This window comes from Mobula birostris, chromosome 4 (assembly GCF_030028105.1).
Source record: "Mobula birostris isolate sMobBir1 chromosome 4, sMobBir1.hap1, whole genome shotgun sequence".
In the NCBI taxonomy this organism is placed as follows: Eukaryota; Metazoa; Chordata; class Chondrichthyes; order Myliobatiformes; family Myliobatidae; genus Mobula; species Mobula birostris.
In genome coordinates, this window is record NC_092373.1 from 26,152,934 (window position 1) to 26,178,710 (window position 25,777).

Genomic DNA, 25,777 nt, shown 5'->3' on the forward strand with positions numbered 1-25,777 from the left:
CCCCACTTCCCAGCCTTCTCCCCCTAACCTCAGATGCCATGGCCAATCAAGAACCTATCAAGCTCTGCCTTAAATACACTCGACCTGGCCTCTGCAGTCACCATGGCAATAAAACTCACAAGTTCACCCATTCAATGGCTAAAGAAATTTCTCTGCATCTGTTTTAAGTGAACGCCTCCCTATCCTGAGGCTGTACCCTTGTCCACGACTCCTCCCACCATGGGAAAACACCCTTTCCACATCTAGGGTTTTCAACGTTCATAAGGTTGCAATTAGATCCCCCCCCATCCTTCTAAGTTCCAGTAAGTACAGACCGAGAGCCATCAAATGTTCCTCATATGATAACCCTTTCATTCCCGGAATCATCCTTGTGAACTTCCTCTGAACCGTCTCCAATGCCAGCACATCTTTTCGAAGATGAGAGGCCCAAAACTGTTCACAATACTTATGGTGAGGCCTCACCAGTGCCTTATAAACCCTCAGCATCGCCTCCTTGTTGTTGTATTCTGGACCTCTTGAAATGAATGCTAACATGGCATTTGCCTTCCTCACCACCGACTAAACCTGCAAGTTATCCTTCAGGGTGTTCTGCACAAGGACTCCCAAGTCCTTTTGCATCTCAGATTTTTGGATTATTCCCCCCATTTAGAAAATATTCTGCATATTTATTTCATCTACCAAAGTGCATGACCATGCATTTTCTAACATTACAGTTCGTGTGTCACTTTCTTGCCCATTCTCATTTGCCTGTCTTCCTGCAGCCTAGCCATTTCCTCATCACTACCTGCCCCTCCACCGATCTTCGTACCGTCTGCAAACTTGGCAACAGAGCCATCTATTCCATCATCTAAATCACTGATACACAGTATAAAAAAAAGCAATCCACACCGAACCCTGCAAGACAACACTACTTACTGGCAGCCAACCAGAAAAGGATCCTTTTATTCCAACTTGATGCCTCCTACCAATCAGCCAATGCTCTAACCATGCCAATAACTTTCCTGTAATATCATGGGCTCTTAACTTGATAAGCAGCTTCATGTGTGGTACCTTGACAAAAGCCTTCTGAAAGTCCAAATATACAACATCCACTACATCCCCTTTATCTATCCCACTTGTAATCTCCTCAAAGAGTTCCAACAGGTTCGTCAGGCATGATTTTTCCTTAAGGAATCCATGCTGACTTTGTCCTATCTTGGCCTGTGTACTCCATAACCTCATCCTTTACAATTGACTCAAAAGAATTTCCCAACCACTGAGGTCAGGCTAACTGCTCTATAATTTCCTTTCTGCTGCCTTCCTCCTTTCTTAAAGAGTAGAGTGACATTTGCAGTTTTCTAGTCCTCTGGCACCATGCCAGAGTCCAAAGATTTTTGAAAGATCATTGCTAGTGTCTCTGCAATCTCACCCGCTACTTCTTTCAGAACCCTAGAGCGTAGTTCATCTGGTCCGGGTGACTATGTACCCTTAGGTTTTCCAGCTTTTTGAGCACCTTCTCTCTTGTAATGGTAACTGCACTCACTTCTCTTCCTTCACACACTACAACATCAGGCACACTGCTAGTCTCTTCCACAGTGAAGACATGCAAAATACTCATTTAGTTCATCTACCATTATTATTTCTCCGGCTTCATTTTCTAGTGGCCCTACATCCACTCACCTCTTTTTTTTTTTTTTACATACTTGAAAAAGCATTTACTATCCATTTGATATTGTTTACTAGCTTGCTTTCATATTTTATCTCTTCCCTCCTAATGATTCTTTTGGTTGCTCTCTGTAGGTTTTTAAAAGCTTCCCAATCCTCTGTTTTCCAGTTAATTTTTGCTTTATGTCCTCTCTTTTGCTTTTACATTAGCTTTGACTTCCCTTGTCAGCCACGGTTATACAATTTTGCCATTTGAGTATTTCTTTGTTTTTGGAATACATCTACCCTGCACCTTCCTCATTTCCCCCAGAAATCATCAACATTGTTGCTCTGCTGTCATCCCTGTCACTAATTTCCTTTACCCCAATGAAGTACTGCTATGCCAGACTTTACTTTCTCCTTATCAAATTTCAAGTTGAACTCAATCATATTGTGATCTCTGTCTCCTAAGGGCTCTTTTATCTTAAGCTCCCTAATCACCTCCGGTTCATCACATAACAACCAATCCAGTATAGCTCAATAACAAACTGCTCTAAAAAGCTATCTCATAGGCATTCAACAAACTCACTCTCTTGAGATCTATTACCAACCTGCTTTTCCCAATTGATGTGCATGTGAAAATCTCCCATGACTATCATTGCCCTTTTGACACACTTTTTCTATTTCCCATTGTAATCTGTGCTCCACATCCCAGCTACTGTTGGGAGGCCTGTATATAACTGCCATCAGGGTCCTTTTACCCTTGCAGTTTCTTAACTCAACTGACAAAGATTCAACATCTTCGGATCCTATGTGAGATCTTTCCACTGATTTGATGCCATTTTTCACCAGCAGAGCCACGCTGCCCCCTCTGCCTACTTTCCTATCCCTATGATACAACGTGTAACCTTGGCCATTCAGCTCCAAACTACAACCATCCTTCAGCCACAATTCAGTGATGGCCACAACATCATACCTGACAATCTGTAATAGTGCAACAAGATCATCCACCTCATTTCTTATACTTCATGCATTGAGATATAACACTGAGTGCTGTATTTAACATACTAACATAACATGTTAACATATTTAACACAATTTTAACATACTAACTGGTAGGTCTTTGGACTGTGGGAGGGAACTGGAGCACCCAGGGAAAACTAATACATTCCATGGGAGGACGTAGAGGCTCCTTACAGATGACAACGGAATTGAACTCTAAACTCTGACCGCCCTGAGCTGTAATAGCATTGTACTATACACAAGGCTACAATGGGGCCCATAAATAATCTGAATTTTTCTGAGGAATGCATTAACTGCAGTAAAAGTGCTTTACACGAACTTCGGTAGGGTTTTCAATAAGGTTCCATATGGGAAACTGCGACAAAATGTTAGGGCTATGGTTCAAAGGTGTAAAGTTCAAAGTTAATTTATTATCAAAGTACATATATGACACCATATACAACACTGTGATTCATTTTCTTGCAGGCGTACACAGTTAATCCAAGAAATACAATAGAATCAATGAAAACCACACCCAACAGGATGGATAAACAACCAACGTGCAAAAGACAACAAACTGCAAATCTGCTCTGTACCTCGACAGAAATAAAGGTAAAATGAAATAATTATAAATAAAAAAGCAATAAATATTGGGAACCTGAGATGAAGAGTCCTTGAAAGCGAGTCCATAGGCTGTTGGAACAGTTTGTTAATGGGCAGAGTGAAGTTATCCCCTCTGGTTCAAGACCCTGATGGTTGGAGGGTAAAAACTGTACCTGAACCTGGTGGTGTGGTTCCTGAGGCTCTTGTACCTTATCCTGGATGGCAGTAGCAAGAAGAGTGCATGCCTTGATGGTGGGGGTTGTTTATGATGGATGCTACTTCTCTGTGACAGCACTCCATGTAGATGTGCTCAATGGTAGGGAGAACTTTACCCATGATACTAGACGCCTGTCAAAGTTTTAGATGACATGCCAACTCTTCATAAACTCCAAAGTAGAGGAGTTGCCGTGCATTCTTTGTAATTTCACTTACTTGCTGTGCCCAAGACAGGTCTTCCCTCTCCACCTCCAATGCCCCAGTAAGGGGTGGCTCATGGACCCGTGGTTTCCTACCCCTGAAGTCAATAATCAGCCCCTTGGTCTTGCTGACATTGAGTGACAGGTTGTTATTGTGGTACTACTCAGCCAGATTTTCAATCTCCCTCGGGATCAATAAAGTATGACTATGACTATATAGTGATTCATCACTATCGTATATTCAGCCAACGACAATGGTATAGTCAAGAAAGATTGCCCTGGTCAAACGGCATCTATATGTTTGCCAATGAGTCAACTATTGTTGGCAGTATTTCAGATGATGACGAGGAGGCACGGAGCATAGAGTCATGAGACAGATCATCTGGTAGAGTGGTTTTCCAACAATAACCTTGCAATCAACATCAGTAAGACCAAAGATTTGAAAATGGACTTCAGGAAGGGAAGTTGAGGGAACACGTACCAATCTTTATTGGGATCAACAATGGAAAAAGTGAGCAGTTTCAAGTTACTGGGTGTCAGCATCTCTGAAGATCTATCCTGGGCCCAACATATTGATGCAATTTCAAAGAATGCACTACAGTAGCTATATTTCATTAGGAGTTTGAGGGGATTTAGTATGTCACCCAGGACTCACGCAAAATTCTCCATGTATCACGGAGAGCATTCTAACTGGTTGCATCCAGTATGAAGGGGGTCACCACACAGGATTGGAAAAAGCTGCAGAAAGTTGCTAACTCAGCCAACTCCATCATGGGCTTCACAGCATCAAGGATGTTCAAAAGATGATGCGTCAAAAAGGCAGCATCTATCATTAAGGATCCCCATTACCCAGGACATACCCTCTTCGCACTGCTACCATCAAGGTGGTGGGTACAGAAGCCTGAAGATTTCTTTCCCTCCACTATTGCACTTATGAATGGACAATGAACCCATGTACACAACTTCATTTTTTTTTCTTATTTTGCTCTTTCTGTTAAGACTTATTTAATTTAAATATACATACACACACACAATCATACAGTGGATTCCAGTTAATTGGGACACATTAGGACCAGTATATTTTGGCCCAATTAAACAGCTGCCCTAATTAGTTTCATGGAAATAGTTTAAAAGCCCAAAAAAGTCAAACAAATTGAGAAACAAATTATGTATTACAATGAAATACAGAACAAATTAGAAGATTACCAATACAATAAAGCTATGTGCTAGTTGCCAGTAGTTCTCAGCGGAGGAGTTCATCCAGTGTATGCTGCCGTGCTCGTTTGACCAACTGCTTTCATACAATTTCCAATGTTTGCCTCCTCTAAATCTGCACTTTCATTGTAATATTCAAAACAACTGTCGATACCTTCAAACTCTTTGGAGATCCTAACTTCTGAAGTAGTGAAATCATTTAGTTTTCACTCCTGACAGTTTCTGGCATCTCCAAGCCTGATTGCTTGAAACCACAGGGAGCGAAACAGTTCTGAATTATCTTACTGCTTATTTGTCACCAACTAGCAATGACGAAAATCACTGTTTTTTGAACATAAATATACTAAATTGACCCCATTTAAAAATCATTCGCTCTTAGCACAGTGTAGAGTCCAACAGCCATACATGCAGGCAACTGACTCTAGTTAAAAACTGTTCAGCAACACTCTCCTGTGTCCCAATTAAGTGGCACACTGCCCCAAATAAACAAAGGAAATCCTAGACATTTTCTCAATTAGTTCCCCCCCCCAATAAAGAACCCACTGTAATTCTTACTGCAACTTATTTTATTATGTATTGCAATGTACTGCTGCCACAAAATAAATTTTACAACATACACCAGTGATATTAAACATGAATCTGCTTCTGTTTCTGATAAACCAGTGAGGTTATGACACATCTTGGGAACACTGAGGAACAGTAGGATCTCAGTATGAAAGTCATTGAAGGTGTTAGTGTATGCTGATAATGTAGTTTAGGTAGGACTACTGAATACAAGAGAAGGGATATTATGCTCCAATTTTATAACTCTGGCTGAAGTGCTGTATACAGTCACCACAGGAGGTATTTGATACCCCTGGAGAGGGTGCAGATGAGATTCATGAGGATGTTCCTTCAATGAAGCATTTTTGTTCTGGGAGATTGGACAGACATTTTCCATCCAGAGGTAGTAATTAAGAGGGATGTAACTGACGAACATGAAATTATGAAGGATATGGAGCAGACTGCAGGAAGCTCTTCTCCTTACCAGAACTGAATAAGACCAGATTACTACGACTGAGTAGGGTCAGTTAGAATTTTAGAATCAGTAGCAGGTTCTCACCAGCACATGTCATGAAATTTGTCGTCTTTGTTGCACAAAGCAATACATAATAATAGAGAAAAAGTGAAATACAGTAAAAAAATATAAAAGTCATACAGTGGCGTTCATGGGTTCCATGTCTATTCAGAAATTGGATGGCAGAAGGAAAGAGCTGTTCCTGAATAGTTGAATGTGTGCCTTCAGGCTCCTGTACTTCCCCCCAATGGTAGCAATGAGAAGAGGTTTTGAGGGGAACATTTTTAAATCCAAAAAGTAGCAAGTGACTGAAATCCATAGTTTACACCAATCATGAAATGCTAGAAGATGGAATTAATATGGGCGTGTGGTCACTAGCTGGTGTAGTGAGATGAATAACACATTTCTGTGTTGTATGACTCTTTGACTATCATTACAAATTAGTAATAGTTTTCTTTATTATCCAAGTCAGCTAACAGCTTTATTTTAGGTCTCAGTCCCATGTTAATTTTACATTAGGCAGAAGGATTTGATAATAAATGTTTAAAGTTAAGCCCAGAAGATGTAAGCACACACCTAGATTAACTGTAATTTTCACTAGCAATAGCTAAATTAACATTGTCATTGAGTCTGTTAATTTCAAAAGCATTCCACACATTTTACTTTCAAAAGCAATCTATTCTTGTTTGCAAGAATAAAAAAAGTTTTCTGCTGTATTCCCATCAAAACTTAGTACTGTATGAATTAAAATAATTCTCATTAAATAAAAGGTGTCACCAGGCCATCTACTTTTAACAGGAATTACTTAGGTCTCACCAACATCATTTACAACTACAATGAGACCGTATACCTACAGATAAGATGTTTTGGATTTTATTTTCTCTCTTCAGCACATACCCAACAAAGAAGGCCCAACATTCAAGACTTAGAACTTACTAGCATTTAATGAGTGGACCATGGATTAGATCTAATTTATTTAAGCCTTGCTGATCTTGATAAAATCATCTTTTTCTGATTCTTTTTCTTTCCCAGCACTTGCAATTAATTCCCATATCTTGGAATGCAGTAGAAATCCCAGAGTCACAGAATGTGGGTTTGTATTTGGACAGTCACAAGGCACACAAACAGCCCTTCAGCCCATTATGTCCATGGCAAAGATTAAGTACCCATCCATACTCATAATACTACATACTTAATTTCAAATCTTCTCAATGACAGTTTTTAAAATGAAATTGGAAGAATGCCACGATGTTCTTGATGCTTGCTAGAGGTTTTCTTGCCAAAGGAGAGGTTGTTCATATTTCTGGCGGATAACCTTTCAGTTGATGAAAGATTATTGGCTTGAAACATGAAGCCCTCTCCACAAATGGTGCTTGAATCACTGAGTTTTGTTGGTATTTCCCTTTCCTTTGCAGATTCCCACCATGCAGTATTTTGCTTCTAAAGTAGAGGACTGTGTTGCTTAATAAGGTTTGTAACTTGAATACAGTTAATTTTTTTAAAACTATTTAAGCATGTAACTTCTGGAGTACATTCACCTTCCATAGTTAATTTTCCCCGTAAAGCTCATGTGGCAAATGACTATACATCACTGCCCCAATGCCACAGGGCCAGGCTCTTCTCACGTTGTCAAATGACTGCGGTTGCCACCTTTGAATTGATAGACATGCTTTGAACTGTTAAGTCATGTTTACTTTGGTGTTTGAATTTGAAATATTCCTCAAACTTGTGAACCTACTAAATAAAGCACTTTATTTAAAAAAAGCACTGATTAATAACCTCAGTGATTATACAACAAGCCTTTAATAATTAATTAGCAACCTTTCAGAAATTATGGTAATTTTGCATCTGGCTCACCATGTGATATCTGAATTTCCACTCATCAGGATTCCTGCTGCCATGCTCTCCTGCCACTAACAGCTTGACTGAAAGAAACATCAAATCCTGATGAAAGGTCTCAGTCCAAAACATCTACTGCTTATTCCTCTCCCTTGATGCTGCATGACCTGCTGAGTTCCTCCAGCATTTTGTGTGTTGCTCTGGATTTCCAGTATGTGCAGGATCACTTGTGTTATATATATCACTCACACACACATATACACACACGCGCCCCCTTCTTTCTCGGTTGTCCACTGAAATCCAATGACGACGTCCACTCCTTTAACGGTGAGATTTTAATGACTATACAGTCCTATCCTGGACCCACAAGATCTATTGCAGGTGAGACATGTATATGTGGCAGTGGTGGCAACCATGACTGCATCTCTCCTGGCTCTCTTCTGCTGTCTTTTGGTTGTTCCTCTCCTGGCTCTCTTCTGCTGTCTTTTGGTTGTTCTTTCCATCTCCAGAATACGAGCCCCATCCCTACACAGCTGTCGCCAGGTGGTATGGTCAGCAGCAACATCCTCCAGGTCCTTGGGTCTGATCTTGCACTTCCTTAAAGCATTCTTCATCTGATCCTTATAGCGCTTCTTCAGCCCTCCAGCTGATTGCCAACTGGCTGTATAACACTCTGCGGGGTAGCCGACATGGGGGCACCCTTATCACGAGCCCCAGCCACTGCACCCATCACCGCTGGGTGATCATGGCCTCAATACTCCTGCAGTTGGTCTTTACAAGTATTTCAGTGTGAGGCACCCGCTCACGCCAGGTGATTCCCAGCATGTGCTGGAGGCAGCTTATGTGGAAGCGCTCCAAGGACTTGATGTGATGGCTGTAGGTTACCCAAGCTTCACAGCTATAAAGGAGGGTGGTGACACAGACCGCTTGGTATACGGCGACCTTTGTGGAGGGACGAAGGCTCCTGTTCTGAAAGACTCTACACCGAAGTCTCTCAAAGGCAGCTGATGCCTGTTTAATGCAGCTCTGGATGTTGTTGTCAATGCCACTATCCTCAGACAATGCCGCTATCCTTGCTGTGGCGGTGAGAGCGTACAGCAGGATGCAGTTGACTGTCAATGCCACCAAGACAGAAGTGGTTTGCCAGTGGAGTACCAGTGCCCCACCCACTCTACCTGTCTTCACTGTTGATGATGAAAAGCTGTCAGTAATGCCATTTTTCAAATATCTGAGGAGCATTCTCTCTGAGGATAGCGGCACTGAGGATACACACATAAACATAAATTTTATATATAGACACACACACATCCAAAAATAATATATAGGAAAGCAAGTGGTGCCACTCAGTTTTTGGAAATAAGCACTACTTATTTCCTCCTTTGCTTTCACACTGAGTCTCCCAACATAGATTACAAAATTGACTGAGGTCTCCAGGTCAGTAATATATTAGTGCAATCAAGAAATATTCAGCATTCTCAAATTTCTTAAGTTAACTTTTAGTTAAGTAATCACTATTGGGGAACAAGTGCTTGAACCAAACTTATTGGCTTCCATTTTGAGAGCTTTGAACTGGAGGTAAACCTTGAAATGTCTCACCCACCTGAGCTTAAAACAGATCTGACAGTTCCACTTTGCCAAGTTTAAAACTGCCACCAAGTCAATATGCAAAATTATCAAAAAGAACACTTAAAGGGCTTCTACAGAATCTATGCAATAAATAGGCTTCTTCATTTAAAGGATTAAACATGGAATGAGTTTTAATCTCAACAATTTTAAGTATAATTACTAATATCCCAGGTGGTAGGTGTACCTTTTAAAATATTGCAGAAACTGATTCTTGAACATCCTTTGAGTGTTTATCCCTTTTGAGATCTTGCAGCAAATTACATAAAAATAGAAGTCTATACAAGCTAAATAGTCCCTTGAGCCTGTGCAGTCCTTTGTTAACACTGTTGGTGATTCAGTACTCAAATCTATTTTCCCCATCTAATTCCTACATCTTGATTCACTTTGATTCATAATACTTTGCTGTGAGTATACAGAACAGCTGAACATTCATGTGGAACACATACAAAATGCTGGTGGATCTCAGGTCGTCCAAAGGGTCTCAGCCCAAAACGTTTACTGTTTACTCTTTTCCATAGATGCTGCCTGGCCTGCTGAGTTCATCCAGCATTTTGTGTGCTTTGCTTGGATTTCCAGCATCAACAGATTTTCTCTTGTGACTGAACATTCAGAAGTGTGAGATATTCATAAAATTTAAATCTGAGTAAAGACATTTCTTCCCATCTCTATTCCTAAATAGCACACTCCTGATCAAGTCCCTTCAGCCCTTTATGTCATTACCAACCATGAAATATTCATCTATACTAAATCTACCTACCAACTATAAATGTCCATATTTTTCTGTGCCTTGGTGCCTTAGGTGCAAGTCTAGATCTTGTTACTGGTAGAGTACATGCCTCCATTACTCACTCAGTACATTCCAGATGCTAACCGCTTTCTGAATGAAAAGGTTTTTCCTCAGATTTTATCTAAACCGCTTTCTCTTACTCCAAAACTGTGCTATCCATTTTTTGAAACGCACTATGGTGAAAAGTTCCCTACTTCATTTTATTTACGCCCCACAATTTTCCATTCAGACTTCAATCCTCAAGTGAAGTCTTCCATCCCAAGCAAGATGCTGAACACTCTACTCTGTACTCAATGCTCACTCAGCAGGTGAGGCAGCATGTGTGGAAAGAACTTGCTGAGCCTTTCCAGCATTTTCTGTTTTTGTTTCGTGGTCTTAATGTGGCAACCAGAACTGTATTCCAGATTCCAGCATCTGCAGTCAACTTGTCACCGGCCTTCATTGGAATACAAGAGTAAGGAGGTTACGGTACAATGTTGTTTTACAAAGTGTAAAACCAGTGACAAAAGTGACTGCAAAAGCTGGAATCCAGATGAAAAAGCAAAATACTGAAAGAACTCAGTGGACCAATTGGCATCGGTAGAGGCAAAAGGCCTCCTCTACATTGATGACACCTGACACAGACTGCGAGACTAGTCCAATGCACAAGGTAGGATCTCTTAGTGGCTCCCCATTTCAATTTCAGTTAGGTTGAAAGGTCTTTAATCGCCAGTCTTTTTCCTTGCTGTTCTTAAAAAGAGGCATTTGCTGCCCTTAAATCATTTGGTAACTTGCTTGTGGGCAGTGAAAATTTCAAAATATCAGCCAAAGCCCCTGCAACGTTTTCTTTTGTCTTCCAAAACTACCAAGAATAAATCTAATCTCATCCCAGGATTTGCCTACCTTTAAGCTTGCTAAGGCATCAAGTACCTTCTATTTATGGAGATGTAAACTGGAATTTTACCTTTCCCTTTGCTGAAACTTCCAACTATAAAATCTATTTCATTGGTGAATACTGATAAGTATTCATTTAGGACCTCACCTGTACCTTCTGGCCCTATGCAGATAACCAATTTCCCTAAAGCGCCCTGCTTGTTGCCTGGATCTTTAATCCTCAACGTACATAAAACACCTTTGAATATACCTTAATCCTGCCTGGCAGTGATATTTCATGGCCAGCCCTCTTTGCTTTCCCAATTTCTTATTTAAGCGTCTTTCCGCTTTTTTTAAAATACATAGCAGGCCTCCCATTTTAGTTCTCAGATCTGCTACGTTTTCTTTTCCCTCTTTACCTTTGGATAATGATGATTTTGAACACTTTTCATTTGTCCTTCGAATACTTCACACCGTGTAGATGCAGACCGACTTGCAAATGGATGCTCCCAGTCTACCTTGGCCAGGTGTTCCCCAATATTAATGCAAGTTGCCTTCCCTAAATTTAAGTCATTTTTTCTTGATCTGTCTCCCACCCCCAACAAAATACTGAAACAACAAGTTTCTCAACTAGCAAATAAAAACACAAGTAATTTTATTGTATTATTTTATACCGAGAATGTGCAAATCTTTTGATGAAAAGGTGAGAAAGAATCTGAGTAATCTAAATATGTTCAAATTCCAACCAACTAAAGTTTCCTTGGTGAAAGATGAAACTACAGCTACACATTACTCTGAAAAGTATGGGTCAAAATATACAATTTTTCCCATTGATGTTGCTTACAAAACAATATCCATTGTTTGTTGGCCAAGATTATTTCAAATCTTAATATGGGATTTTGATTCTTGGAAGAAAAATAGCAACAATTTGAAATAAAACAAACGTGTTAATTTGTTAAAAAACTTACAGCATCTTCAAAATGCTTCTCATCAGTAATTTTTAAGCAATCATAAGGAATCAAGTTATGGATAGAGATTTTAGAATCTTCAGTCTGATTCAATTTTTTTTAAAATTGTGATAGACTGAAGCAGGTTCATAAAATTTCATAAAGATTAGGATCAATAACAAATGAAGATTTCCTGATATAACCAACATCCTTCATCAAATCCTTTGAAAGATAACATGATTTTAAAGAAATAAAGCCTAACCACGAGAGCCAACAGCTAAACAAAAGCAGTTCAACAAGAGTCAATGAATCTGATATTAACCAGATTCAAAATCTGAATACTTCCCACAATTCATCCATGATGCTTTGTTCAGGTTCCTCGCAGCAAAATCTGTTCGGCCTGTGTTGCTTACCATGGCCAGGTCAAAAGCCATAGAGCTTATTTAAAACACTGGTGGCCAACTTGGTCAAATTCTGGTCTTTCAGAATTTTGAATGTGCATTGTAAGACAAGGTTCTGGTTTAGTTGAGCAAGGGAAACCTATTGACATATCAGCAATATCATTCTACAGCCAACCACTCTAAAACAGTCAAATGTCATACAGATATATTTATTAGTTTTCCTGAAACCTAAAGACAATGAGATTACTTTATAAAAACCTGAATTTTTTCTATATTTAAATATATATAGATTACAGTTTCAGTTCTTAAAAATTTTCTCCTCCAAGAATAGGCAAACAAGCCCCAGGTACCAAATTTCAGGAAATGACTTCAGATATAGATTTAATCTCTCATTTACCTAAGTAGTACAAGTTGCTTGAGCAGTTATGTTTAAAAGTTTCTTTCCAGAAGCATCTACTAGACCATAAGTAGCTAAAATTAAATAAATGCATCGATTAAGCTAAAGAACACCAATACAGCCATCAACTAATCAATGCAGCCATTGGGGAATTGTGATGTAGTAATGTAACCAAATCTGATTTCATGCTGACTTTAGACAGCTAGTCAACATTTTTAAGCCCTTGCAAAAATACCATCAATCTGATCACCTCAAAAGAACGTTTAAGAAAAAAAATCCAGCCATCTCACATAAGTTACAATTCATAAGATATAAGTTACAATTTATAAGATATTATAAGCAATGTTCATGCATTGTGAAGCAGAAACAGAACAAAGATTTTAGGTTTAAATATTCAAAGTGTCATATTAAAACACAGCTTTTACTTGCAAAAGTTTCACAAATTGCATCAAATCTAGGTCTAGTTATCACTAGCATCAACTACTCGTACATTAGAGTCAAATCTACACTGCTCCATCCAACCACACATAACTTGCTCAATTTTGAAATTTCACCCTAACATTATAACAAGTAATAAAACAAACTAGTACTCCTCTGAACAATCTTGCAATTAAGCATATGAAAGACTAAAAGAATGCATTGAAAAGCAATACACATATTCCATACATCTGATAAAGCATTGCACACAACTTAACACTGCTACACCAGTAAATGAGCAAAGTAATCTCATTTACCAAACTACACAGGCAGTAACCCCAAGCATACAAAGGAACCATTGCTCAGCTACCCAAAATCTTAGCCATAAGCACATGATTGACAAATAACCTGATGTCATTTATGTCAGGGACACTTTCTACTATCAGCAGCAATGAAAAATTAAAGAAGAAACGTGTACCTTTCTGTTGGGATAACCACTTTGACTATGGCGTGCGACAGAGTCTGTATATGAAGTCACATCAGACAATAAAGATAGGATAATATGAGTATTGGCAACTTAAGCAGCAAGTATACAAAAATATAAATACAAATGCATTTTAAAAACCTTCAAGGTAACATGCTATTATAAATCAACACTTAATAAACTAAGTACAAGTATTTAAGATAACTAAAATAAACAGAAAACCAGAGATAGAAATAACTGGATATTTGTCTTTACATTGCAATGAAATTAGAACCAGGACAAAGTCCCAATGGTAGAAATGATTATGACAAATCTCTGATCATAGATCAGTTAATGTAGGAATATTTTCTGATGCTCAAGAGTAATTGATATTTTGCACAGCATAATAACAGAGTATTAGACAATACTTTAATAGGCAGGAGACACATAACACAATTGTAATCCGTTATTATGTCAATGTACGAATTTTGTTTTGAAGGTAGTGGGATATTTAATTTGTGACATCAAGAACACGCAATCAACTCATCCCTTAAGTTTAACGGTCACATTGAGGGATGAGTCACTTCTCATAACCATCACCTCAATCATTATGATAGAATTTAGCACTGACATTAAACGATGAAACTCTACTGAAACACACTCAAAATCCTTAAGTGTAGAAAAACTGCAAGTGCCTAAGTAGTATCTTAAACTTTGTCCTAGACCTAACGTGCAGAATAAAGACAAATATATGAACAGCTATTCAAAATACTAAGATTACCATGACATGACTTTATTAATGTACATTGTTTCTAATGTTTTTTTAAATATTAGATATCAAATTCTTTGGGGGAAATGAAACATCTCAATTTTCAAGTGATCAAATTTAAATTAAAATACATCTTTCTATCAAAAGTCTAGTAACCTGTGCAGCATTAAATTTGAAAGTAAAGATTATCCCACAGATTAGAGACCATCTATTTTGTAGACAAATAAATCCAAGAAAAATCTAAATACACAAAACAAGGAAACTGATGTCTTTCTCCACATCCTCACCTATTCCCAACTTTTCAGAATAGCAGAAGTGTATCTAGTGGTGAGTTCACTGAGTTTTGCTTAGTGGCCTAGCAACCACCACAAGCTATAGACATGCATTACTCTTCAAATTAATCTCTTACATCAGGGAATGGACGTCTACAAACAGCTACTGAATTGGTAAAATACTTTGGATGTCTGCACTTGGGTCACAAGAATGTGCACCTGCAGTGTAATATTCAACTGGAAAAATAATTTATGGGGGAAATAAGCCTGAAAATCACTTTGTACCACAAAAAGTGTGCATTGCTTACAGAATAGCACTAATTTAGTTCAGGGTCATCCACAGCTTTTTAATGAAAATTGCTGGCAGAAGGATGACAGTTCATGAAATCTATTTAAAAGGCAGAGGAAGAATCCAGTGAGGTTAATAAGTAACAATTCTGGATTTCTAAAAGGTCACAAAACTACAAGCCTTCTGCCTCATGGAAGCATATAGCCTACAGGTTAGTCATATACAGTTTAGAGGATTTGGAATAACAAAGCCTACCTTGGAAAGATTTCAGCTGTAAACACTTTTTAAACACAGTATTTTCCTGCTGGGATAATAGAGGCCTCAAAGCCAACAAATCGTAAGTCAAGACAGTGGGTGAACGTGCAAGAGTTGACTACTTTCCTTTTACTGGGTGAAGAGAAACTTTATAGATCTTCCTCAGGGATATAGGCAGAACCCACAACAGACTAAATTTTGCATGTTATGTAGAAGGAATGGACTTGATGGGTTGAATGGTCTTTTTCATTCCCCATGTTTAAACTGTTACAGTCTTTTAATTTGCAGTTTAGACAATATTTATTGTAGAGTTGGTGATATATAAATGCAAGTTCTGCTTTTATTCCTTGTGAAAAAAAATGGGGAAGTTTAAATATAAATTTGAAGTCATGAAATAAAATATTCCAAAGCCGGACTACAGATTTCACAGGTTAGTTCCAATAACCATTCTACCTTAAAGCACTGAGTTAAGAATCAGAAACTAAAAGTTAAGTTCTAGCAAAATGTACACTAACCAGAGAAGACAGAGCTAATAAAAACTCTGATCAAAGATGTCCATGAAAACTTTTATTTAATAAAATGTGTAAAAATCTAAATACCAGCACACATTAATTGCAGTGAAATATATTCCATCAAATTCCTCACCTAGATTTTTAAAATTACCTTTTCAAAGTCATCTTGATTTTTCGGTGGCATCACTGGTGTTGTGGGGTTCTTTAGTCTCTCCCGTGGCTGAGCGTTGAAAGGTAACCCAGATGGAGGTGGTGGTAGAGTCAACTCCATCATAGCAGGTGGAATATAAATAGGGTGAGGTGGAATGGGCACAGCTTTCCCCCAGCCCAACTTCATTTCAAAATCCATAATAATTTTCCCTGAAAGGAAGTAAAACTTTGTGAATTGATGCAAAGGTGAAATATTACTGTTCCTTTATTTCAAACTTGATTTGAAAGCGTCTCTACCTTCTTAAAAAACAATTAGCCTCCCTGCTCTTGCAGGAAATAGTTTGAGAAAGTTTACCAAATCAAGACAAGTTTTTAAATGGAGTTTCCTTTTTGTGAAGTAACCAGCTCCTATTCACTGGGATTTTCCTACTACTTTTATTCCACAACAGAAAAACTGCTTCATTTTAGGCTTTTAGTATTTGGAACCACTATGGCAAAATTAAAAGGATTTTTGATGGTGGGTAAATCCATACACTATCGGCAATTACTTGTCAGAATTATGATTAAATATCATAGATTTCCAAAAGATAACTTTTTTGGAATAGCCATTTTACCTCCCTCCCTCTTTCTGCCACTTTTGTCTCTTCTCTGTTTCTGCATCCCTCACCCTTTACCTTTCTGTAGTATCTTTTCCCTTTCTGTTCGTTCTTAGTTCCCCATGTTATTTATCTTACCAAGGCAGGGAAGCTTGCTTAAAGCTACAGTATGCTCTACTGTGAATATTCTGAGGAAAATTTAGATGTGCAGATCTCCATAATCTATTGGATGGGGAAAGGATACGAATGAGCCAGATGTTGAGGTTTATATTGAAATCCCATGAGAGATATAGCTGCTGACAAGCTGTAAAACTACTTGCTGTTAAAGCTGATCTTTCATACATAAATTAGCTTATCCGCTGGGGTGAAATTTCAGCCACATAGCAAATCACAACTCTAACCAATCTATAAAGAATCAGAATAAAGACAGTACAACAGAAGAACGGCAAAAGCAAACAAACTTACCTGAGTGGCTCAAGTCAAGGTACAACCACAAAGGTGGAGAAAATAAAGATCAGCAGAAAGATGAACGAACAATTTGTTCAAAAAGATACAGAAAAGTTTAACATACAGTATTTCACTCTGATACCACAAACAAGCCGATACCTCCCCTGCAATGTTGCCTATACATTCCAGTAAATTTGTTTCCAATTACTCACCATTTAGATTTTTCAAAGCTCTTTCAGCATCCCTTCTGTTCATATAGGCTACAAATCCACAATTTCTTTCTCTGGCTCTTTCTTCTTCTGTTCTGGGCCACATAATTTTAACACTAGCCAAGGGGCCAAAGCGTCCAAATTCTTGGCATAGCATTTCTTCATTCATCTGTACATCAGAATGAAACATTTCATGCAAGTCAGCTATATTTAGATGATTAGATATCATTTGTCAAAACAACAATATTTCACCAATATATTTAAATGGGTTTAATTTCTAAGGTATGGCACCTAAATAAATGGAATACTGAACCTTACCTTACAAATTAAGTCAATTTAAATAGGAAAAAAAACAGCTGGTTATATTAGATTATATGGCAATTTTGCATGGGTATTGTATTATCAGGAGAATGTACAAAATGTTGCTGTACAGATACTTTAGGTTTTCTTACCTAATAAAATTTTAAGGTTTATTCTAAGATTAAAAGAAACTTGATATCTGTTGAATTTAACACCATGTGATATGACATCTTGGAGAACCAATCAGCTGGGTTGGACTGATGCAGTTCTGAATGCTCTCAGAATAGTGAACAGCATCAGAAAACTCACCAAATTTACTGTCAAGCTTTCTTGTTCAAGCTCAATTTATTGTCATTCAACAGTACACATGTACGCGGCCAAAGGAAACAACATTCTTCTGGACCACAGAGTACAACAAATAAATATAACTCACTCACACAACACGACGTAATATTACTACAAATAAATGAACAAATAATAAGGTGCATATATGATACAAGTTAATAAGTAAACAGCATAAACACTACTGGATCTTCACAAGTGATGAGTCCTGGATGGTGGCAGGGAATTTAGTCCTCTTAGTCTGGGGGAAGAAGCTGTTTGTCATTTTAACAGTTTTTGTTCTAATGATATGGTACCACCTACCTGATGGTAGGGGATAAAAGACTGACGGTTGGAAGAATTGACAAAGCTAAGGGCCGTGCATATTCTGCACTTCTGATACATATCTCTGATGGGTGGAAGTAAGGCCCCAACGACCTTCTCAGCAGTCCTCCTAATTCTTTGTAGGGGCTTGTGGTCAGATGTCTTGCAATTCCCGTACCAAATGGTGATACAGCTGGTCAGGACACTCTCAATGGCGCTCCTGTAAAAACTGGCTAGAATGGGGGAGGAGAGCCTCACTCTCCTCAGAAAGTGGAGTTGCTGTGTTTTCTTGACCAAAGAGGTGATGTTGAGGAACAAGGTGAGATCGTCCCTTATGCGCACGCCCAGAAACTTGGTGCTCTTAATTCTCTGTAGAGGAGCAGTGTATGTGCTGGTGGAGTAGTCAGCCTGCACACTCAAGTCCAGAGGGGTTTTTTGTTTTACTTAAATTCCTGTGCTCACACCATTCTACGACCCACTCTACTCCCTCTCTATACACAGTCTCATCATCATTGTTGATGAGGCCACCCACTATTGTGTCATCAGCAAACTTGATGATTCTATTTAAATTGGATCTAGCAGTGCAGTCAAGCCTCAGCAGTGGGATGAGCACACAGCCCCAGTTACTTTGCCAAATACCTTGTTGGTTAACAATGAATTATGTCCCAAGTTACCCTCATCCTTAGTTTCTGGGGACTCCACATGCACTCAAGATCAGCCTGGTGACCTGGAGACTGCCTGTCCTGGGGTTAGAGGGCCGTCTCTATGTGTGCATGGGAGGTAAGGGGCTTGTTTTACCAACACACACAAAAAATGCTGGTGAACGCAGCAGGCCAGGCAGCATCTATAGGAAGAGGTACGGTCGACGTTTCTGGCCGGGACCCTTCGTCAGGACTAACTGAAAGAAGAGATAGTAAGAGATTTGAAAGTAGGAGGGGGAGATCTGAAATGATAGGAGAAGACAGGAGGGGAGGGGTAGATCTAAGAGCTGGAGAAGGGAGAGATCATGGGAAGCCTGGGGAGAAAGAGAAGGGGGGAGGGGAGCCTGGAGGGTGGAGAGCAGGCAAGGAGTATAGTGAGAGGGACAGAGGGAGAAAAAAAGAGAAAAAAGGGGGAAAAAATTAAAAAAAAATAAAAAAATAAGGGATGGGGTGTGAAGGGGAGGAGGGGCATTAACAGAAGTTAGAGAAGTCAATATTCATGCCTGTTTTACTGTTGTTTTAGTGCTGTTGCTTGTGTGCTCTGCGAACATTGTGGGCTTGCAATTTTAACACCAAAATGTGTGGAGACACTTGAAGCTGCCCCAGCACATCCTTAGGTTGCGTTGGTTAATGCATTTCACTGTATTTTGATGAACATGTGATAAATAAATGAATCTAAACCCAAATCTATCCACACCTGCTCAATTCCACTTCTGCTTTAAATGCCATCAAAACAAGACCGAGGGAAATGGCATCATACCGAACGGCATAAAAGTACATTGTCGAACATGGAAGGGAGATAGCCAAAAAAAGAAAGAAAACTTAACCAGTACCAGTTTGAACTGATGAGCCAGTTGCTGGTCTAACTGGACCAATGTTTATCACACTTCACTCAATTGCAGAGAGCAAGAGATTCTTTCAATATAGATCCATCAGATTATAATTTTTGCCTCAACCAATACATTCAGAATTTGCATTAGAAATCTGAATAAATACCAACAATTCCAATTGATCAGAATTTTAAAAATCTGTACCTTCGGATTAATGTTGCCAATATATAAATTAGTTGTAGTTGGATCTCCAGAATCATGAGAGCCAGGAGTAAATTCTTCAAGTGCTAAAAAGACAAAAAATATTTCTTAGTAAAGGTTTCAAAAACAAGCAGAGGTTTAATGTTTTGAAAATATGAATTAGAGGTACTACCATTTGTTTGTCTGTTTCGCCTTGAAGATTCAGCTGAAAAGAAAAAAAAATTCAGTGTCATACTTTAAAATAGAAGTGTTTACTCTATAAAAATTGGCCAAAGTTTTGATGACAATGTGGCATTGGTGACTGTAAATTCAGAACGAACTACATGCCAACAAATTAAACTCTTCTTTGACAAATCAAACAACATGAGGTGGTTAAAACTCCTGACAACTGAAAAAAAATTTCCAATTTGTGTTTACCACATCAAATATCAATCCACTGCCAAATTCACCAGACAATTAGCACTTGCAACACTATCATCTGCGCAAGTACAAGAAAAAATACAAGCAAGATATTTTCCGGATAGCATCAGTAAGGTTAGCAAGTTGTGGGCGTGCTATGTTGGCATTGGAAGTATGGCAACACTTGTGCCCCCCCCAACACGTATTCACACTGTGTTGGTCATTGAAACAAACAATGCATTTTACTGCAAGTTTCAATGTACATATGACAAATAAAGCTAAACTTTATCTTTCTTAAATTTTTATTTTTATGAAGCAGTTACAGAAAGGAAGCTCAGGAATAAATTGGGACACTTAAGAATGAAATAGTAAATGATAAAATTAAGAAGGCTACTACTACTACTACATCGACTCAGGCCTAGGGGGTCGGGCACGATGACGGACTCTCCACTTCTCCCTCTCCCTCATCAGTGTATTCAGTTCATCTACATTAGGAGCGTGTTGATCATCGTCTTGGGAGGACGCCCAGGGTTCATCCTCCCGTGCTTGGGCTCCCATATGACGACTAGGCTGGCAGGTTGCTCGGGGTGGCGTAGACAGTCCCCCGCTAGTTGCAGTCTTCTCCCCTCGATTTTAGTGGTGAGCATCAGTAGGTCGTCATAGAGCTCGACGTTCGTCATGTGCTGTTGCCAACTCCAGTCAAGAGCCATCCGGAGCATTCGTGTATAGCAACCATCTAGAGACTTTCACATAGTCTTGGTGAGTGTATACGCCTCACATCCGTACATGAGAATAGATTCTATGACTGCTATGAAGATCCTCTTTTTAAGTCCTCTGGTCAGGTTCGACTTCCAAATTTCAAGATTCAAAGATTCAAAAAACTTTATTGTCATTCTAACCATACATCAGCTCTGCAGGGCAGAATGAGACAGCGTTTCTCAGGGGCAGTGCAATCATAACATAACAAACGCAACACTAAATAATAAACATAACAATAAATAGTAAAACACAACAGCCACATGTCAGTTAAAATCAGTTGTAAGTGTCCAGTGCAAGTTAAAAGTGTCCAAAGCAGAGTCAGGTGGAGCAGCTATTTACCAGTCTGACTGCTTGTGGGAGGAAGCTGTTTAGTAGCCTTGTGGTTTTAGTTTTGATGCTCCTGTAACATTTGCCTGATGGCAGAAGAACAGTTCATGGAGAGGGTATGAGGGGTCTTTAATGATGTACCGTGTCTTCCGGAGGAATCGACTCTGAAAGAGGTCTTGGACAGAAGGTAGGCAGACCCCAATAACCTTCTCTGCTCCCCTAACCACCCTCTGCAAGGCTTTTTTGTTGTTCATAGCCCTCCAAGCCAGTGCCTTCCATATCATTATGTCCTTCTCCGAACTCATCATACTTGACCCAAGGTACATGAAGTCAAAGACTTTCTCAATGGTATCATTCTTTACGGTCTTGAGAGTACCTTCGTCGCAGTTAAACACCATGTACTCTCTTTTTAGCGCCTAGGAGAAGTCCAACTTTATTGCACTCAATTTCCACTTTTGTCAGCAGCTGCAGTGCTTCCTCCATCTGATCAGAGAGCAGGACGTTGTCATCTGCAAAAATCGAGATCTGTGAGCATAACTGGTCTGACCCTTTTGGTTCATCCTGGTTTTATGGTGAAACAAAGCTTGTCATAATCTTTGGTAGTTTGACGTAGAGCGTAATCAAGGACTATTATAAAGATGTAGATGTAAAGATAAGAAGGTTAATATGCCAATTTATTAGTTTGCATTTATACCTGGTAAGTAACACCACAGACAATGCGAGAAAACAATATTAAATCCAACCTTAGTTTATTTAAATTGATAAAAAGGAATTAGTTTCATAAACCTAAATGCTTGGTTAGAACATATCTGAAATGTGGTGAACAGTTTGAGCACCATTTCTTAGGCAACTTTATCGATTGACCTCAGAGGGAGAGCAAAGATTTACTAGAATGATGAAGTCAGGAGACCACGCCTGTCTGCAAATGGAGTAGCAGCAATCTTGTGCTGCTCTTAGTTTTGTTTCTCTCCCCCTAGTTTAAACTTCAAATTTAAAATTTTTATTTGCTGATTTTTGAGGGGGAACAGTATGTCTATGTCTATAAGGAGTGGGAAGAACTTGTCTGAACCTAGTGACAAAGATAATGGGAAAGGAAAGATTCAAAAGGAAAGATCTGATGAAATGCCACCCTGGGCTAAAGATATCGTTCGGACACCAAATGCAATTAAAGATCAGAAAGGATCAATTAAAGACCAACTGGAAAAGAATAGTAATGAAATAAAGTCATTTCTGGGAAAACTTAAAGATTTGGAAACTCAAGTCATTACACACAAAGAGGAATTGAAGATAACTAAGCAAAAATTGTTTGAAGCTACAATCCGTTTGGAAAGATATCAAAATAAGATTATAGACCTGGAAACTAGGTCTCGCCGAAGGAATATACGAATAGTTGGGCTGCAAGAAGGAGCTGAAGATGGAGAATTAACTGCTTACTTTGCTAAGCCTTTTCATACTTTATTTCCTACCACAGTATCACAGCCGCCTGCTATAAAAAGAGCACACAGAGCTTTTACTTCGAAATTTAAAGACCCAAATAAGCCAAGATCTGTTTTGGTTTGTTTTCATCACCTTAAAATTAAAGATCAAATAATGCGACAGGAAAGAAAACAGAGAGTTTTTAGATTTAAGGAATCCGAGCTCCATTTTTATGAAGATTATCCGAAGGAGGTAATGGAACAAAGATCAAGATTTGCTCTGGTAATGAAACAGGCATAAGATAAGAAATTGTTTCCTTCTTTGTGTTACCTGACAAGAGTTAAAGATTTTCCTCTAATTCTCCTCCTCGTACATTTTTTGATCCAAAAGTCGCACTGGACTTCGTTCAAACTATACCTGTCGCCGCTACCGAATGAACTATCTGAAAGGTTGTTTGGTTATCTATATATTATTCACATTTTGGAAAGGTTTATGAAGGTTACTTGGATATTCCATTGAGAGACTAATAAAAAAAAGATTTGTTTATTATTGCATATTATTGGTTTTCTTTTGGAAAGAAGATTTATGGATCAAGTATGACTGTTTAAATGGTTACTTGGACATTCGACTGAGAAAAGAAATAAAGGGATTTGTTTCTTTAACCTAGTATCTGGTTTAATGTTCTTTTTTGCTGCTTTATTATAGCGTCTTATAACCGATTTAATCTTCGGGGATTTAATGTTAAACTTTAAAATGGCGCTGGTTTTTCTTTTTAAGAGATAACATTATTTTGGTTCTTTCTTGTTTAATAAATGCTGGAATGTAAACACTTTTCTTGGTTGAGATTTTATTTTTTTTCTTACAAGGTCACTCGGCTTTTTTTTTAACTAACTGGGGGAGGGAAAGAAAATCCTTTTTAAAAAACTTTTCTGTACAGACAGAGGCTTTGTATTCTATCACAGGTTGCTTGCCTTTCCTTTGGGCTTTTGGGAGGGGGGCGTGGGGTTAGAGTTAGGAGTTGTTTTCCCCATTGGGTGATTCCGGAGCATGCGTATTTTCTATGTGGTTATATTCTTCATCGCCGCCATTTTTGATCATCCCGTATTGGTATGTGTTCTGCGCATGTATTTAGTAGTAGAATAAAATTATAGCATGGTACTTAAACAGATTAATGTAATAAGTTGGAATGTACGTGGTTGGAATCATCCCACCAAAGGAAAAAAAAGACTAAAATTATTAATCGATTCCAACCTGATATAATTTTTGCTCAAGAGACACATATCAGGGCAGAAGATCAAAATAGATTTTTTTGGATGGTGGAGAGGTTTGCAGTTCCACCCTACTTCTCACAGTAAAACTAAAAGCGTGTCCATCTTTATTAAATCCGATATATTTATTCAAGAGGATATTGAGTCAGATTCTAATGGCAGATTTTTAATTGTTAAAGGAGTGATCTGTAACAGAAAAGTTGTTTTGGTCAATCTGTATGGTCCTAACTTAGATGATCCTTCTTTGTTTAAAAAGGTATTTGCTTTACTGCCTGATTTAAATGAGTATATGTTGATAATGGGTGGGGATTTTAACTGTTGTTTAAATCCTATGATTGACAACAGCTCAACCAATCAGCGACTTCCAAATCGCTCCGCGATACTTAGTAACTCCCTTTTTGATCGATTTTGGATTAATCGAATTATGGAGGTATCTGCACCCTGGTAACAGAGAATATTCTTTCTTTTCACAGGTTTATAAAAAATATACGAGGATTGATTATATTATAATCAATCCCCGCTTCTTGCCTAGTATTAAAAATTGTGAATATGACGCTATTGCTATATCTGATCATGCGCCTTTGAGTTTGTCTTTTGAATTTGATGATGTTATTCTTGCCCGTCCACCATGGCTCAGACATTATTGCAAAATTCTGACTTTGTCAGTTTCATTGAAACCCAGATAAAAGATTTTTTTCTTTTTAATGATATAGGGGGCACGTCCAAATTAATTATATAGGATACATTTAAAGCATTTTTACGTGGTCAGATCATATCTTATTCAGCTAAGTTTAAAAAAGACTAAAGCAGAATTAGATAAGATTTCAAAACAAATTAAAGACTTAGGTAATATTTATGCAATTTTCCCTAATATTGATTTACTCAAACAAAGGGTGGAACTTCAATCACAATATATCCTATTACTAACTTATCCCATTGAGGGCTATTTGCTTAAGTTAAAGAGCCAATTTTATATGTTTGGAGATAAAAATAACAAACTGTTCGCATCTCAATTAAAAACAGCTAGCCAAAAGGCAAATTTTGAAATTCGTAGGAAAGATGGTACCTTGGCTTGGGAATACGAAGAAATTAATAAGATTTTTCAAGATTTTTATACTGAACTTTATAAATTTCAATGTCCAGTAAATTCTTCTGAAATGAATGTTTTCTTACAAAAGATTGCTTTTCCTAAAATTTCTGTTGAGGATCAAAAAACACCTGATGCCCAAATTACTGAAGCCAAAATTCATAGAGCTATTTTTTCAATGCAGTCTGGTAAGGCCCCTGGACTTGATGGCTATCCTGTACAATTTTATAAAAAATTTGGAAAATTGCTTTCTCCGTATATGTTGGAAATGTTTAAGGATTCTTTTGTGAAAGGTGATTTACCCTCTACTTTCTAAGAGGCTTCTCTTCATCAGTAGGATCTTTAAAGGATAAAGATCCTACTGACTGTGCCTCATATAGACCTATTTCATTATTGAATGTTGATGCTAAGATTCTGTCAAAGATAATGGCCAATCGGTTGGAGAATATTTTGGGTAAAATTATTTTTAAAGATCAAACAGGCTTTATAAGGGTCGTTATTCTTTTTCAAATGTTTTGAGACTATTTAACATTATATATTCGTCCTCTTTTAAAACTCCACAATGTGTTGTTTCTTTGGATGCTGAAAAAGCGTTCCACCGAGTTGAATGGAAATATTTATTTAATGATTTACAGAAATTTGGCTTTGGTGTTAATTTTAATAATTGGATTAGAATGATATATAAAGCTCCTGTTGCTAC

The 25,777-nt window shown here is 38.2% G+C and overlaps 1 protein-coding gene across 3 annotated transcripts in view; it reads right to left on the reverse strand.

Annotated features, from left to right (window-relative positions):
• The window catches only part of u2surp (U2 snRNP-associated SURP domain containing), a 109,820-nt gene that overhangs the window by 50,175 nt on the left and 33,868 nt on the right, over positions 1–25,777 (reverse strand). For all 3 annotated transcript variants that reach the window (XM_072255019.1, XM_072255017.1, XM_072255018.1), the window contains exons 8-12: positions 19,994–20,026; positions 19,825–19,907; positions 17,148–17,313; positions 15,894–16,102; positions 13,661–13,704 (exon numbers count right to left, since the gene is read on the reverse strand). In XM_072255019.1, coding sequence (XP_072111120.1) covers positions 13,661–13,704; positions 15,894–16,102; positions 17,148–17,313; positions 19,825–19,907; positions 19,994–20,026 — 535 coding nt within the window. The remainder of the gene's footprint in view (positions 1–13,660; positions 13,705–15,893; positions 16,103–17,147; positions 17,314–19,824; positions 19,908–19,993; positions 20,027–25,777) is intronic.